This window comes from Sciurus vulgaris (genome assembly GCF_902686455.1).
Source record: "Sciurus vulgaris genome assembly, chromosome: 3".
Taxonomy (NCBI): Eukaryota; Metazoa; Chordata; class Mammalia; order Rodentia; family Sciuridae; genus Sciurus; species Sciurus vulgaris.
Genome location: NC_136463.1, coordinates 90,132,962 through 90,149,738, shown reverse-complemented (window position 1 = coordinate 90,149,738; position 16,777 = coordinate 90,132,962). Strand labels below are relative to the sequence as shown.

The window sequence follows — 16,777 nt, the reverse complement described above, 5'->3', positions numbered from 1 at the left end:
ATCTCACCCCAATTAGAATGGCGATTATCAAGAATACGAGCAACAACAGGTGTTGGCGAGGATGTGGGGAGAAAGGTACACTCATACATTGCTGGTGGGGCTGCAAATTAGTGCAGCCACTCTGGAAAGCAGTGTGGAGATTCCTCAGAAAGCTTGGAATGGAACCACCATTTGACCCAGCTATCCCACTCCTTGGCCTATACCCAAAGGACTTAAAATCAGCATACTTCAGAGATACAACCACATCAATGTTCATAACTGCTCAATTCACAATAGCCAGACTGTGGAACCAACCTAGATGCCCTTCAATTGATGAGTGGATAAAGAAACTGTGGTATATATATGTACAATGGAATATTACTCAGCCATAAAGAATGATAAAATTATGGCATTTGTAGGGAAATGGATGAAATTGGAGAATATTATGCTAAGTGAGAGAAGCCAATCTCAAAAAGCCAAAGGACGAATGATATCGCTAATAAGTGGATGATGATACATAATGGGGGGAGGGAAGGGTTAGTGTTAGGGTTAGAGTTAGGGTTAGGGAGGGGGGCAAGTATGGAGGAAGGAAGCACTGTATAGAGGGAAAAGAGGGGTGGGAGGGGAGGGGGGAAGGGAAAAAATAACAGAATGAATCAAACAACATTACTCTATGTAAATTTATGATTACACAAATGGTATGCCTTTACGCCATGTACAAACAGAGAAGCAACATGTATCCCATTTGTTTACAATAAAAAAAATAATAATAAAAAAAATATTTTGCTCACCAAACCTCTAAATAATGCTTATCACCAACATGGGTTTCTCCCAATGTTCTGTAGTTATATCCTCGTTTACATTTTTTTTTAATGGGAAAGGGAGTTTATAAATTTAACACTTATACCTGCAGGCACAAGTACACACACAACTCACTCTCCAAAAGATCTTCGGGCCCTTCCTATAAATACTGCTGCGGTTGACTGAGCCAGCTGAGACACTCTACTAGTGGACAGCTTCATGTACCTAGCTCAGCCCTGAAGCCATGTCTGCATGGGCACACTAGCTCTTAAGTGTTACTTGTGTTTCTTCAAGACTTGGAAAAGATGATTAATGTGCTTATATTTGGTTTCCCAAAGCCCACACAGTGCAAAGTAAAAGCAAGTATACCTTAGTCTGAAAACTGATGTAGCAGTATCATGTGCAGAAGTCTGATACTTCCAAAGACAACATGTGGTGCAGTCATTAAAAATAAGCCTCAAGTCTCAACTTCTGAGTTCATTACCAATGTTATTTAATCTCAGTTTTCTTATCTTTAAAATGGGGATACTAAAAATACCATATCTGCTTTATAGGTTTATGAGAACTAAGTGGATTCTTATGTATATTGTCTTTAGAATACTCCTAGGCCTGAGCAGGTGGCTCCACCAGAGGTAGCTGTGACTTTAATTCCCATCTGGAGCTCTACTTGTCTACTTTGTTTCCTTTGACCTCTTGGTCTTTCTTCCTTTCCTATGTATATCTCTGGGATTGGAGCTTTGGGACATTACTGAAAACGAAAGAAGAAATAGCTGAGAACAAAAGAAGACACCACTCATCTTTAAATAGTCAGGTTTTTTGTCCACCTGCTCCTACCTACATAAGACTTTCTAAAATGTCCTGATAGAAGCCCACAATTTTAAGAATTTTAGAGTTTATGAAATTAACAAAAATTCTGAAATCCTTACGTACACAAAATTGAGACCTAAAAAAAGTCAGTGGAATTGGTTTGAAGCTATGAATTCTTGACTGACAAGTTTGTCATATTCCATCTTTCTCACCAATGTTGATGAATGTCTTACTCCCCACAACCACATTAAGGTTTCCATTGTGTCTCTTCTCCAATGGGAAAAGTTCAAGGTTGGAATGTGTATCTCATTCGAAAGTCAACCTAGCATCGTCCCCCATTTTAATTTTTTTACTTTTTAAAAGTAGACTTTATTTTTTTAGAATGGTTTCAGATTCTTATAAAATTGAGAAGGCAGTACAGAGTTCAGTATTCACCACATCCAGTTTCTCTTATTAATAGTATCTTATATTAATTTGTATTTATTATAATCAATGAACCACAGTTGAAAAATTATTAGCTGAAACCATATTTTATTCAGTGTTCCTTAATTTTTTCCTAAGGTCTTTTTTCTGTTCTAGGATCTCATTCAGATTTTGGGTCTCGTTGGAATCTTCTTGCTATAATGATTATCTCCCTTTTTGTAATAATTCCTTTGGATTATTCACTATTGTAATTATGAAATGAATTCATGGATAATACATTCAATTTAAAAATCAATATAATGATTTAAATTACAACAGAGGAGGAATACAATCATGCTATACATAATCAACGGGCATTTTGCTTTTATAAATGTTCACTCAGAACTGTACCAGAAGTTATAAAGAAGTAGTTAGGTATTTGGACCTTCTTATAATTTCACAAAGACAAGACTCTGGAATGTTATTGATACTTTCCTTCATTTTTGACATTTTGAAACAAGAACTGAACAAATATATTCATATACACATGGAATTACTAGGCCCGTGGTAGTTGTACATGTGACAGGCACAGATGTGTTGACTGCTTGCTCAGATGCCATGAGTGGAAGTGACTTCAGTGTCCTGATTTTCCTAAATAGAAAGCAGTACCATCTTTTCTAGACTTTCATAGTAGATGTATTTCCAGAAAATTCTGTGTATATTCAAAAGGTACAAACATATTTCACATTTATATGTAAAGAGTTAAAGTCCTAAAGTAATTAGAAACACATTTTACCAGAACCAAAGGTCCACTGTAACATATGAGAACCATGTGGAATACAGACAATGGTCCTAGTCCTACATCCTGGGCCACCTCCCACTAAATGCCAGCAGTCCCCTCCTCCCATCATTGTTAGAACCAATGAAAGCACCTGCAGTTTTCCAAATTTCCCTCTAGGGGGCGGTACTGCTGTGGATTGTGGTGCTAGACAGCTTAACAGGAAGCCTTGGTTTCTTTGTAATAAGAGTTCAGCAGTTGCTGAGTGCCAGAGACAAGGCATATAAAAACACTTACCAAGGCTGGTACTTGGAAAGTCTTCCAAGAATGTAAGTTAATATCTTCCAGTTAATCAGCAGGGTTTTTTGGGGGAACACAGTATCCTTGGCATCCAGGTAGTTGTGTGTGAGTGGGGAATGCAGCTCAGGCAAGCACTGCCATCCCTGCCTCACACATGAAATAAGCAGTGAATTATTAATCACTTACATTTGGAAAAGGGAGCTCCCAGGAGTGAGCCAGAGTCAGAGAAATATTTCTGGAGAGGACAGTAGTAGCTTATTGAATCAGAGCAGCTGGATCATGAAGGCAATATACATTTACCTTATGAATAAAAAATAACTTCTCAAAGTGTGATCTTCAGACCAGTAGCAATGGCGGCACCTGGGGGGTTTGTTAGAAATGCAAAATTTCCACCTCTATCCTGTCCTACTGATTCAGACTCAGCAAGAATCCCAGGTGTTCACAGGAGCAGAAAGGGTGTGGTCCATTTTCCCACCCATCATAAGGGTCATGGATGAGACCCCTGTAACAAAAGACAGGTTAATAGAAGAAAAGCACAACAAATTTATTTAATCAACATTTTACACGACACAGAAGCCTTCAGAAATGTAGACCTCCAATCTTAGGGGAATTGTTGATTTTTATGTTTAGATTTAAAGAAGAATGGACAGTCATGTAGGAATGTGATTGGACAAAAGGGCATGACTTAATGGTAACCGACTGGGAAACCTAGCAAGTCTTTTCTGTTTGGATTCTTCTTGGCTTCTTTCTCTGTTATTTTTTCCTCCTGGGTACAGAAAGGACTCATTCTGGAATGGGGTCTTATGATATATCAGACAAGGTAGATCAGGGAATTTCTATTTGGTCAGCTCTCTGGGGGGGAGCAGATTGGGAAGGAAACCAGGAGAAAGTGGGGAGAAGCTCAGAAAGATCTTACTTCTGAATGCTTCTTCTTTAGTTCACAGTACTAAGCATGCAAAGACTTTGGGGTATTGTATTCTGAACTCCAACATGTTCATCTGCAAATTCAAGTTTGAGATTCACTGGACTATAAAGCCAACTGAGGAACCAGAAGAATGAACAATAATACTGTTTCCTTTTTGTGAGATCCTACTGTAGACCTGGTGTGTGTGTGTGTGTGTGTGTGTGTGTGTGCATGAATGCAGCAGAGCTACAGGGTCCACATTGTGAAGAATAGTTAAGTAGTAAGAATGACAATAATAGCCCCAGAACACTCTGCCTCATAATATGTCTCTGTATGTGTGTGTGTGTGTGTGTGTGTGTGTGTGTGTGTGTGTGTGAGAGAGAGAGAGAGAGAGAGAGAGAGAGAGAGAGAGAGAGAGAGAGAGAGAGATTTTCAAAGATTCCTGGTCAGACTTCATCTACTGAACCAGAATTTCCAAGAGTCAGAGAGGAATGGGTATTGAAACAAACAAACAATAACAAACAATAAACCCCCAAGCACATGAAGACAGGGGAATGTTGGCCGGTGGAAAAGCCTCTGCTTAGTATGCTGCAGGGTACTGGGTTCCATCCTTGAACAGAACAAAAAACCAGATGTCTCAGAATGGGGAGAGGAGCCTTACAAAATAACCATGTCAAGACCTCAGCCCAAATCTATCACATCAAATATGATATCAGAATCTCTAGCAGGCGTGGAGGCCTGGGCATTTTTGTTGTTAGTTCCCAAGCAATTCTTTGAGAGTCATTGACTAGAGGATCGAATGAATCCTCCCGATAACCCCAAGAAATAAAATAGACGTGTGTATGTGGGGGGCGGGGAGGGGGTGTCTACAAATATATCTGAAAGACTGTCTACTTAGAGGACAGAAGCAGGATTCGTGGGTAGACATTTTCAACGTTTTTTAGTCAAAGAATCATAGCGTTTTTCTTTTTCTTTTGAGGCAAGAAGGGACATGTGAAATGACCTAGTTCATCTCTTTTAGTTTGTAGTTGAAGAAATTAGTGGTCAAAAGATAAAGGAAACAAAGACAACTCCTATCTGATTCCCATCAGCAACAACGACAAAATAAAATGAGTCCCTCTTTCTCATTTCTGCGATCTTTCCACTGTGTCACAAAGGCATTTAAATTCCACCCTGATTTCTATCACTAGTAAAGCGGAAATGAGAAAGGAAACTGGTTACTCTTCAAAAAACAGGGTGGATTCCTTTAAAAGAGGATTTGGCAATTTAGAGTACCCAGATTAAATTTAGAGACTGATACCAACCTAAAGATGAAATCTAGATTCTAGAGCTTGGATGTTGATACCATTAAACGCAAGCTCAATCTGTTCAACCGCCGGGTCTTCTCTGTGCCTCTCCGGTTCCAAGAGAGCAGGTGTCGGCGGGGCGGGGACTAGGCTGCGGCCTCGCTGGGAAGACCAGTCCGACTGCTCAGGGGTACAAGCTCCGGGTGGTCAGAGGTGGGGAATGCCAATCGGACTGGGGCAGGCGGGAGAGGCTTTTAGGGGGAGGCTTCGACTGAGTACTGCAGAACCGATTCTGGATTCTCGGAGGAAGAAATCAGCTGGTGAGGGAACAGGTTGGGAAAGACACAGTGATAAGTCGCAATGGGGAAGCCATGGGGTCCCAGCGTTTTCTGGAGCGCCTCTGGTCCATCAGACGCTCCACCTCTTGGCTAAGTTGGTGCTCGAGAGAAATTGCGAGGGGCGTTAAAGCTCTTAGAAGGCACGAGACAAACAGGCTTTGGGGCAGGTGAACCCCGTTTTCCCGGGATGGACGGCGAGTGTGGCGGCCCAGGCAGGCAGGGACCAGATATAGCCTCTGAAGCCTGTGCGGCTCCAGAAAAGAGGGATGCCAAATGAGGGGCGCTGCTTGCTCTCCTGTCCCCGAGTTGCAGCTGGCTTTGCGGACGGCAGAGTAATCGGGTCCGAGGGATCCCTTTGGGGCACCAATCCGTGACGCGGGTGGGTCGCGTCCCCCGTCACGCCCTCGCCAAATACTACCCGAGCCGCCTGCCTCTCCCAAAGATACCAACAGTCCCCCTAGCTTCCACGCGTCTGACCAGAATCGGTCCCTCGCTTTCAGCCGGCCTCTGTGCACCGACCTCTGTGCACCAGCTCAGGCTCAGCGCCTTGGGGCGGGTCCCAGTCACCCACACCTGCCCCCAGGGGCGGAGCGCGGCGGCGACAGCGCGGCCCCAGCCTCCGCCACCGGTAGCGCTAGCCCTGCTGCTTGCGGACCTGCCCCCCATCCCCGCCCCCGTGCACCTCCACTCCGCGGTTCCTGCCCTCCCTTCCTCTCCACGCGGTCCGTCCGTCCCCCCACCCGCCAGAGCCGCGGCGCCTCGCACTTCTGACTCTAGTCTCCGCTGCGCTCGCCGTTGCCGCCGAGATCTGGAGCCCCGCGCCATGGAGCCGGTCTCGGGCAGCGAGCGCCGCAGCCCCTCGGTCCCCGCAGTCCCACCGCCTCCGCGGGGCCATGCGCCCTTGGTTGCCGCCCCCAGCCCTGGCCAGCTAAGCAACCCGGCGCGCGAGCCGCCGCAACCCGAGGAGGAGCGACAGCCGCGAATCAGCGAAAGCGGCCAGTTCAGCGACGGGCTGGAGGATCGAGGTGAGCGGGCACCGCCCAGGGCCTCCCGGGCCCCTTCCCCGCGCCGGGCTCGCTAGGTGGGAGGCAAGCTCAGGGCCTGTCTCTCCCTACTCGCGGGTTGAGCCGGGGCTGGTGCCGCGGAGCGTGCGGGGGCGCGGAGTCGGGACTTCTCTGGGAAGGCGCGGAGAGCTGAGGGCTGCAGCCCCACCTCCGCGGCCCGCACTGCCTCGGCAGCGGCTCCTTCTTGCAACCCTGAGAAGCCGGCCCGCCTGGGCTAGCTCTCTCCTCTCGGCCAACCCCAGCCCCTCCGACGCCCGCTAGAAAAGTTTGTTGGAGCCGGTTTCTTTCTTTTTCTCTTTCTTTTTGCCTTCGTTGGTGAGCTCTCCCGGGGGACTGCGGGATCCGCTCAGCTCGGAGGGACTTTGGGTTCCTTACGCTCTCTTTCCGAATCCTCATCCGGTCCCCGCCCGCTACCCGGGAAAACTTCGCCCTGCGGGTTCGGCCTCGAGGTGTTTTCTCGGTGACCGCCGGGACCAGGGAAGCGAGCCTGGGTCAGGACTGCTCTTGGACCCCGCGTCCTCACCGGGGACCCGGGTTACCGTAGTGACTGCCCCGTTGTGTGTGATGGGGCAGCAGCCTGGAATATTTGCGGGGTTTGGGTCACTAACCTCATTTGAATGGATGCCACCGAAACCTGGTAGTTCCCGTAGAGCGCATCTCCAGCCCTTTCAGAATCCTTCCCAGGACACTGGCCTCCTACTCCTCAAACACCCTGAGAGGCCGAACTCCACCTCTGACCTACAGCCAATGTCCTCTTTGAGTTGCCCGCATGGAACGCGAGGACTTCTGTTCATTCCCGCGTTTCTTTCCTCTTCCTCCATCCCTCCCTCGTTTCCTCCCACTTGGATTCTTGTGGAGAAAGCCCAGCTCTTGGCCGCGTCTACACCTTTTCTGTTTCTTGCTTTTTCCAAATTGGACCCTTCGAAAAGAATCAATGGTTCCGCTAAAACCGCTAGTGGCCGAAACTGGATCCTTGCAACCAGGCCCTTCCTGGGGAGCCGGCTCTTTGCACCTCCACCCCCTTTTCTTGGAAGCTTTATTTTGTCGACTGTGAAGGGTTTATATATTTTAGTCTTAGCAGGTTTCTGTCCTATTCTTAGTATCTCCTGTACATTTTTATTCCGTTTCGTGTTGGGATGCACGATCTCTTTCTCCGTTAGAAATTCTAAACTATAGCATGTGAAATAGAGTGACATGGAAACAGTGATTCCCGTGGAATCGCTAGAGATGCTCTGCAGGAACTGGAGCTGCTCAGGTTGCAATGAGTTCTGCACCTAGATTGCGGTTTCTCCCCGCTCTTCTCACATAACTAGATATCCTTTGAGACCTGACGACTGGTGACATTACCAGTGCCCAGCAAAACTTGACATTTTATCACAGGGTGTGTTAAATTACCTTTGCCCCACTGTAATTAATATTGTAGGATTTAAATTTTTTACTTTGAAGAAACAGAAACGTGTGTTGAGCTTAATTTTGTAGCATTGCAGGTCATCAGCAAGAATTGGCTTGTTTCTCCCCACCCCACAAAATGATAGGAGGGAGAAAAAGTGCTAGGGTGTGTTAATATTTAGCATAATTTTGCAGCACATGCTCAAGTGTAAAAAGCCCTTCTGAATTCATTCTTAAGATTATTTGCCAATGGTCAACTGAATTTTATTTGCTATTATATTGTAGCCTGAAAGCATTCACTGTTCATAAGCTATCACTGTGTGAAAGCATTGCATATCACACACAGCCTCTCTGTTAGGATGAATCCTGTCCCCCAAAGAACCCAGTGCCGTGTGCCATTGAGAGCTGACTGAAAGTCAATGTGACATTCTTTTGTTTGAAACACTCCTGACAGCAAAGAGTTAATTATAAATGAGTCATTTCAGTTAAATAAATCAGAAGGTTACCTGGGAGGAGGATTGTGATATTTTGTGTTTGTGTTACTTTTTTCATGTGGGGTTTCATCTTTCCAATATCGATTTGTATTATCCCTGGGGAATGGCTCCAGTGCTGCTACTTCTTTCCTAATGGTGAGAGGATTGGGGAAGAGGAAGCCTGGGCAGTTGGCAGCTATGTAGCTCTCAGCCCTGCCAGGCTGGCTTTCTTCTGGGCCTAGATACCTATAGTATCTGGGGGGATGAATACTATTGGTGTATACCTATATTGGGCACTCTCTTTTGTCCTAACTTCCTTCTGAGTATTTGGACTCTGTTGTGGACTGCTTAAAACTCCAATGAAAGGGTGGCTTTATAATCTCTGTGTTGGGATTTTGGAGACATTCTCCCCTTAGAAGTGACATGGACTGGTTCCCAGACACCTTGCCATCTCAGAATGTCAGTAACTGTGGTGCCATTTGGTTGAGCCTGTAGTTGAAGGAGCAAGAGCTCTGTGGTTTAAGACCTTTAGGAGCTAAACACACAAAAAATAGGCCACGTTTGTTCTAGATATTTCTCCCTCCCACTTTTAATATTCCCTTTTTGCTCCGTAAGTGTTTTCCCATCTAGCTCCCAAACTTTATGGTGTGGTTTAGCCAAAGAGTTATATATTTCAGTATTTCTCACTAGCTTCCTATTTAATAAAAATTCCCTTTCCTGCAGATAATTAAAGTTTGACAGACTCTTAGGAGAAAGCAATGGGAACTAATTCATACCAGTATGGCTTAAACCTCCCACAGATATTTGTACCCCCACCCCCCGCAAAGGAATCAGTTCTTCATTAATAAAGACCTATGATTAACATTAAGAGAGGACCCAATTGCAAATATGTGAAATGTGAATGAAATTAGAAATTCAGATGTGGAGGCCAAGCATGAGTAGGGAGGATATAGCCCTGCTTGCTCTGCTGGTCCATTCTGCTCCACACTAGCCTTCTACTTCTGTACAAGTTACCTTGCAAATTGTGAGTATGCATGCACCCAACTTGGTGTTCAGGTACCTGATTGGATCATTCACTTATGAGCCAGGTCTTTAAGGTCTTCATGTTCCACTTCTCTTTGAGTAGTGGAAAGTTTTCCATTCTTGGTTTTGGCTACATTTTTAGAAGGAAAAATAAATAGGAAATAAGCAAAAGTTGGCTGGAAATGGGGAAGTCTTTCCTCTTTGGTTAGTGTTCCCATTGTAATTATTTTAATTAAAAATTTTTAAAAATCTTGTCAGAAAAAGCCACACCAAGAATCAGATCTGGGGGAGAATCTCCAGACCTACTTATGAGAACACCTAAGTGCCACCGTAGCAGGCAGTGCTGCCCGTGTTGCTGCCATCTGAAATTCCTTTCAGGGGTGCACTGGCCTGGTGGGTGAGGTGTGTAGCTGGATTTACATGTGTGGTCCCATCAGGTATATTATTGAGATGAGCTTGCTTTGAAAGAAAAAAGTGTTATATGGTAGAATGGAAAATCCAGATCATGATTGTGCCTCTTGGAAAACTAAATTTACTTGGAAAAGGAACCTTGTTTTTGCCTCCAGTGGATCAGCATCTTGAAATGGTTCCTGTCCACATACCTACCAAATGAACTGCTTAAGTCAGTACTTAAATGTTATAGCTTCGCTTCTGAAAATCAATTGGCTAGGATGAGAGGAAGATCTTTCTATCATTTGAGAAAAGGAAAATAAATTATTGGGATGTGTGGGATCTGTTACTTTAGGTTATGAATTCACCTGAAGATCATTATGTTTGTAGTTAAAAATTAGAATGGGGTGTTTTTCCAGTAGCTAAGGAAGAAGCAGACAAAGGGACATGCTGGCTTTTCATTTACAATCACCTGTACCTAGGGTGGAATTTGACAAGAGTGAAGGTTTGTCTTTTTCCCATCCAAGTGCATTTGTGAAGGAGGATTTGGGGAGACTTTTACAGTGAGATGATGGCAATGGGGTTTATACTTACCGTTTGCATTCTCATCTACCTTTGATCCTACATAAGCCCTCAGGTTTCAATCATTTAAACATCCTCTGGGCTGTCACTAAGCAGCCTTTGCAACACTGCTGCTTGCTTTGCTGAGTGCTTGATACTTGGGTCTGGGAAATAAATGGAACCAAGAATTGTTAGCTGGGTCTTTGATATAATTTTTGAACATGATGTGGTTTCTGGCAATGTTGGGGCTCAGAAAAATGATACCCCAGATATGACACTTTGGCATGCTGAATCCTGGGCATTGAAGGACACTGGAGGGCCCTTAAATAAAGCAAAATGTCTTCTGCCCTTCTCCTGCCCTTCTTCCTGTCCCCTTCTCTTCCAAGGCAGAATTCCTTTTTCCCAAGGCAGGTTATAGAAACTAAAGTCCTCTCCCCTAAAACCAACCATAACACCTAGCAATATTATTCTGATTTCTGCCCACCACCTTTCTGTGTTACAGCTAATCATACAGAAATTCTCTATCTTGCCTTATGATAGCAAATCATAAGATCTTCATTCCAGAATGGGTCCTGCCTCACACCCAAGAGGAAGGAATGCCATGCAGAGATACCAAGAAGAATCTGGACAGTCCTTGCTGAGTTTCCATCCTCAGTTTACTACCATTAGCTCATACCACATTGTGCAATCACATTGTTTCATGGTTGTTTTTCACCCAATCTAAGCATAAAAACAGATAGCTTTCCCCCAGTCTTTGGGTCTTCATTTCTAAAGGTTTCTTGAACCTTCAGAACTCTGATCAGATAAGTTTGTTATGCTTTTTTCTCCTGTTAACCTGTCTTCTTGTGGGCAAGTAGGCCGTGCCCTTTATTATAGGTGAGGAAAGGTACTACACCCTTCCTGCCCCCATAGCAACTAGAGGCTTCATGTGGTGGCCAGTCAGACATATGAGGCGATGCGTAGGAGTGGTATGTCTCACACTGTGATATTTTACAAATGGGCCTGAGCTTTGACTACCAACTCCTTCATTATTTGGAGCTGGTGTGATAAGGCTGCTCAATCTCTAAAAGGAATATTGTGGGTTGTTTAGCTAAGGATGGTATAATAAGCTTCTGCTTACGTATAACACATGACTAAAAATTTGATTGTAACTAAGAGATGCCATTATGATTTATTTCAAAGAAGAAGAAAGAAATATAAATCAAGATCATACTGAGGATGTTTTAGTCTTTGACCCAAGGCAGGTGAAGCTTGGGTATTGCCTGAGATTTGTCACAGATTTCTGTTGTCAAGGACTCTCAATGTGCAAAACGGGAGACAAAAATAAAATCTTACACTGGCCTACCTAAGAAGCTCCCTCCGTAAGTGGAGCAGTTTTACTCCACTTAAATATTCTGAGAATTTTTTGGTGTGTGCTTGGTCCAAAGGGAGGAGGAAAGAAAACATGGCATATAATGTGGGTTGTTGTTGGTTGTAGTTAAAGAAAAATGGTGCATTTCCTTCTGTTAGAGGGCATGGTGAGGGCTTTTGTAGTATGTGATTCTTTGCTTTGGGTAAAACCAGGCCTCTCGTTGGGACTGTGTTGTTGGGTCAGGGCAAATTAGTGCCCATAGCCAAGGAGCCTGAATGCTTGACTGAATGTCATATTGTTTTTCTAACAGAAGGACCTTGTTGGATGGAGCAGCATCTACCTGAGACACACGAGTTGGTGCAGGGACAAGGGAGAGATCTGGTGTGATGTCAGGGAGTGATGGGGTCTGTGGAGTTTTTACTGAAGAGGACAGCTGCTATCACCTTGTAGAAAATACATGCCCCATATTGCCAGTGCCTGTGATTTCTCAAGGGATGCCAGAAAGCTTGATTTTCATGTGAAATCTCCTAATTGTGAAAACACAGTGTGGGCCAAACAAAACACATCTTGGCCCACGGGCTGTCAGTTTGCAATCTTTGGATAAGAAATTGTAGCTGTGGCTGTGGGTTTCTTAATAAGGAAACGCCTAACTTCCTTTTCTCCTTGTTTTGTCAGGCTTACTAGAAAGCAGCACCCGGCTGAAACCTCATGAAGCCCAGAACTACAGAAAGAAGGCATTGTGGGTATCCTGGTTCTCCATTATTGTCACACTGGCCCTTGCGGTGGCTGCCTTCAGTGAGTATCAGGAGTCTGCTGATCAATACGTGCTGGTGTTGCCTGTCTTATTGTCTAACCCTGTGGGATGCACTTTTGCTTTTACTTGACTGTTATTGATGAGTAAATTTTTTTTTAGATGGTTGGATAGTCAGGGTACTTATAAATTAGTAAAATGGCTTCTCTCCTCTGCAGAGGGAAGAGGTATTATGAAAAAGAAATGGAAAGCAATGCTGAGAGCCTTGGCTTTCATCAGTATGCGGGTTTGTGGAAGTAGATTCTGGCTGCCTGCTGGATAGTGAAAATATTCTCTTGGATGCCTTTAGCATGGCCTGACATGTGACAAATATATATCCTTGAGCTTTTGAGTCTAATGCAACAAGATGAGTGCAATATTGCAGCAAGCCCCCTCCCTGCTCCTGTCAATTATATCTTGTACAAGATTTGGAATAAGATCATATTACATTTTAATGAAAGAAAAATGGGAGGGTCTACTCTCAAGTTTTCAGTATCCACAGAAATGCAATCCTGTGTTAAAATCAAGGAAAACTATGAAAATGGAACAATTTCTGCCTACAGATAATCCCATTTGGGGATTAGGGAAGCCCTGTGGCATGTGTTTTCTTAGTCAACATTTGCAACCTATGGAAATGTGCATGTGCTATTTATTCTTATTAATCGTGCGATGATTCATAAGCCTAAGTAGTGACAGCTACAGCTCAACCTTAGTAGAATCCATGCTTTTGTTGTTGTGTTTTTTAATGATGGGGGAAAGGAAAATGTATTTCGTGTATTTTATGATAAATTTATTACCTAATAGAAAGATCTGTATCCCAAGTGATGAGCATCATACAATGTGCCTCAGAGTAAGAGAAAAAAAAGGATTGTGTCCATCAGAAGCTATAGCTCTGTGTCTGTTGTTTAAAATTCTATTCTGCCAGGTTGGATCTGCTGCTGGAAGGTGGGATTGACTCCCAGGAGGGAATATTAGAATTTGACCAAATGCTCCCTGCAAAACTAGGCATATATTACTTGAAACAATTTATACTGAAAACATTATACCATATCTTGGCTGTAGAAAAGTCAAACATTTAGAAGCAGAGGGTAGTGCATTTCAGGAAATTTCAGTGAGCCAGAAATTTAATCAAGAGGAATTCTGATTCTTGAAAATAGCCACTCCTTCCCGTTTCCTCCCCTTTAAAAAAAATACTGAAACAAGAATAACAAACCGATTGATGTCCCTGGAGGGTAATTTGGTTGTGGTGGCTGGTAGGGAGCTCTGGATAAGACACCGTAATTTGCATATGTAAAGGAAGAGGAATGGAACGAAGGGAGGTGATTTACAGATGGAATAATAGTTATTCAGATTTGTGCATGTGCCTAATAAAGCTGTTATTACTTTATCGTGTGGGTGTTTGAATGAGGACCTGAGTGTGAAGAAATCATGAGCAAGTCTTTCCTTTGGGTGAATAATGTTACATTTGATGTATTTAAATTTCACAATAGAGAAAAATTATGAGGAAATTTTGTTTTCACTTGTTATACTTGATCAGTTGTGTTATCTTAAAAATGTTTGTCCATTTCCTTTAGGAAAAACTTGCATAATGCATACAGAGTTAGGACGTTGCTTTGGGCAAAGGGTTTCCTCTAAAAATGATTTCACCCCTTAGTTGTAGCAAGTATTTAAATACTTGCTAACTTCTTGCCTACAAAATGTGGGCATTGGCATATAATATCATGATCTGTGTTATTTTCTATAGTGCATTCAAGTTGTTTTCAAGTTGCTTTCAACTTGTTCTGATTTAGTTAAACCAAAAAATTTAGAAAATGAAGTTTTCTCCACTTGAACTACAAAGTAGCTTCAGTGTGTGTGTGTGTGTGTGTGTGTGTGTGTGTGATCTCTGATTGTGTTGTTAGAGTTTTGGTTTCACTCTTTAGTTTCCTAAATGTATTTATAATGTGAAATATTTAAAATCCTTTGTTGATAGTTTTTTTGGTAATCCTTTTCATAGTTTAGAATGGAAAGAAAATACATAGGGATTAAGCAATAGAACTAACTTTTGAAGTTATATTTGAGTTAGTGTTTAAAGGAAAATTGTAAATTTCAGAAATGACTATATATCTATAATTTTAAAGTGTCACAGGGAGTCCCCCAATCTTGTTCTTCAAGGGGATGGTTGACAGAGAGGTGGATGAAATGGAAAACTGGCTTGGTGAACTCTTGTCCTAGCCAGTAAAATTATCAGGTTGAACCAATTAGCATTATTAATAGAATTACTACAGATTACTGTAGGTGATGCATTTTTGTGTCAGAAAAGTCTTTGGAGTGTGTGCTATTGTATACGCACACACAAGTGTATATGTCGTGTGTGTTAGTGTGTAGCTTGCTGGGGGGTGTTAATCATGGTGAAGAGAAGTGGGCTGTATTTATGTTCATGGCTTTTTTTCCACTGTTGGGTGGTAAAAAGTTGGAGGCATGCCAGGCATCCATCCTTGCTTGGAATCTGTAGTTCAGACTGTCAAATGAATGGAGAGAAATGTTAAAATCTTTTTTTTTTTTTAAAGTTGATCAGAAAGAAAATATTTCTTGTTAAATGATAAATTTTATCTAAATGTTCATTTTAGTATCAGGATTAGGTCTTACAGTTTTTGGAGACATTCATGTCATCCTTGTGGACATTATTTTGCTCAGGGCAGTGTCTGGCAATTGCATCTATTGGGATCAGTGGGAATTCTTCACCTACTTGATTGCCATTTTCTATTTATTTGTAAATTTTTCCAATATGTTGTGAATCCTCAAATTAGTAGTTTCTAAAAGACCGATTGCTAGTTATTTGTGATAAATCATTTGAAAAATTAGGAGGACTTACAAAGTTTTGTGACTTAAAAGTGTATTAAATGATATATGCACTATTTTTTGATAAGACTTTTGGTAACACAGTGATTCTGGCCTGTTCAAATGCTATATGAAACCAGATGGTAACACATCTTGGAATATTTCAGACAGAGCCCTAGTTTGGTTTTAAAATTGATTCTGTTTATAATCAGCAGGCAGCATAGAAAATGGCAATCCTGTTATGAACAACTGTGGAAAAATATCTGTTTTAATAATGAGGCTAGAGAGGGAACAGAAGTTCAGTTTCAAAACTCAGGGTTTTGACATTATTGAGTCTTTATTAGAATGATTGAGGAAAATATATTCTGATTCCATTTTTGAGGTTTGAATACAAGTTAATTTTTAGGCACTCAGTGCTTGTTCTGTGGGAAATGAAGATATATTTGAAATATTCTCAGGGGAATGCTTTTCTAAGATACATAACTCCATTAAAGAAAAGTACTCTAGACCAAAATCTTCTCAGAAAAACCCACTCAAAAATTTAGTGCATCAGCAGATTTAAGAATTAGAAAAAAAAAAAAATCTTTGAAGGATGTGATTTTCTTTTTATATGTGGGGATATAAAATAATTTATTCAACTTTAGTATAAACTCTTAACCTTTAAAAATGGTAGAATAATGCGTACTTATCCTTTTTGTTTCTAAACTGTGAGGCCAAGAGTTGAGAGATGGATAAAATGAAATTATATGACTTGTTCATACACTCAGCAAAAAATGTCTGGCAATTTTCTAAGGAGTTCTCTCACCTGGCAAACACATTGTCAGGTAGAAAAAGGCCCGAGACTTCCGGGGGACTTTCTGGGACCCCAAGAGTAACATCTAAATAGAGTGGCCTTAAAGGTACAACCTGACCTGACATTTGGCTCTCTTTCTTGGGGATCCTTTACTTCTTGTCAGGACTGGAGCCCATGTTCTTTGGTTCAGCTCTGCTTCTCAGGGCTCTCACATAGTGAACTCCTCCTCAGAGAGGCCTCCCTCACCACGTGGCCTCATCCCTCAGAGGGGTCTTATCTGTTACATTGCCTGTTTTTTTTTCTTCACCGTTCTTCCCTTTGTGCTCCCTCCTCTGTTTTGTAATGAGGTTTGTGAAGCCCTCCTGGTCTCTTTTGCCTGAGAGCTTCTACTTCTGAAATATTGCCATGAACCAAAGACTTAAGCAGCATACTTTCTGCTTGTAGAATGATCCTTTGTGTTGTTTGCTGGTCTCATATTTACTAGTTTTTTAAAAAAGCAGTGTATGAGCTTGATAAAAACTTCGTGAG

At 42.5% G+C, this 16,777-nt stretch overlaps 1 protein-coding gene across 1 annotated transcript in view; it reads left to right on the top strand.

Annotated features, from left to right (window-relative positions):
- Positions 1–5,477: 5,477 nt before the first annotated feature.
- The window catches only part of LOC306658026 (uncharacterized protein), a gene marked incomplete at its 5' end in the record, with an annotated part of 151,004 nt that continues 139,704 nt past the window's right edge, over positions 5,478–16,777 (top strand). The window contains 3 exons of the mRNA XM_079134657.1: positions 5,478–5,577; positions 5,874–6,620; positions 12,522–12,641. Coding sequence (XP_078990783.1) covers positions 5,478–5,577; positions 5,874–6,620; positions 12,522–12,641 — 967 coding nt within the window. The remainder of the gene's footprint in view (positions 5,578–5,873; positions 6,621–12,521; positions 12,642–16,777) is intronic.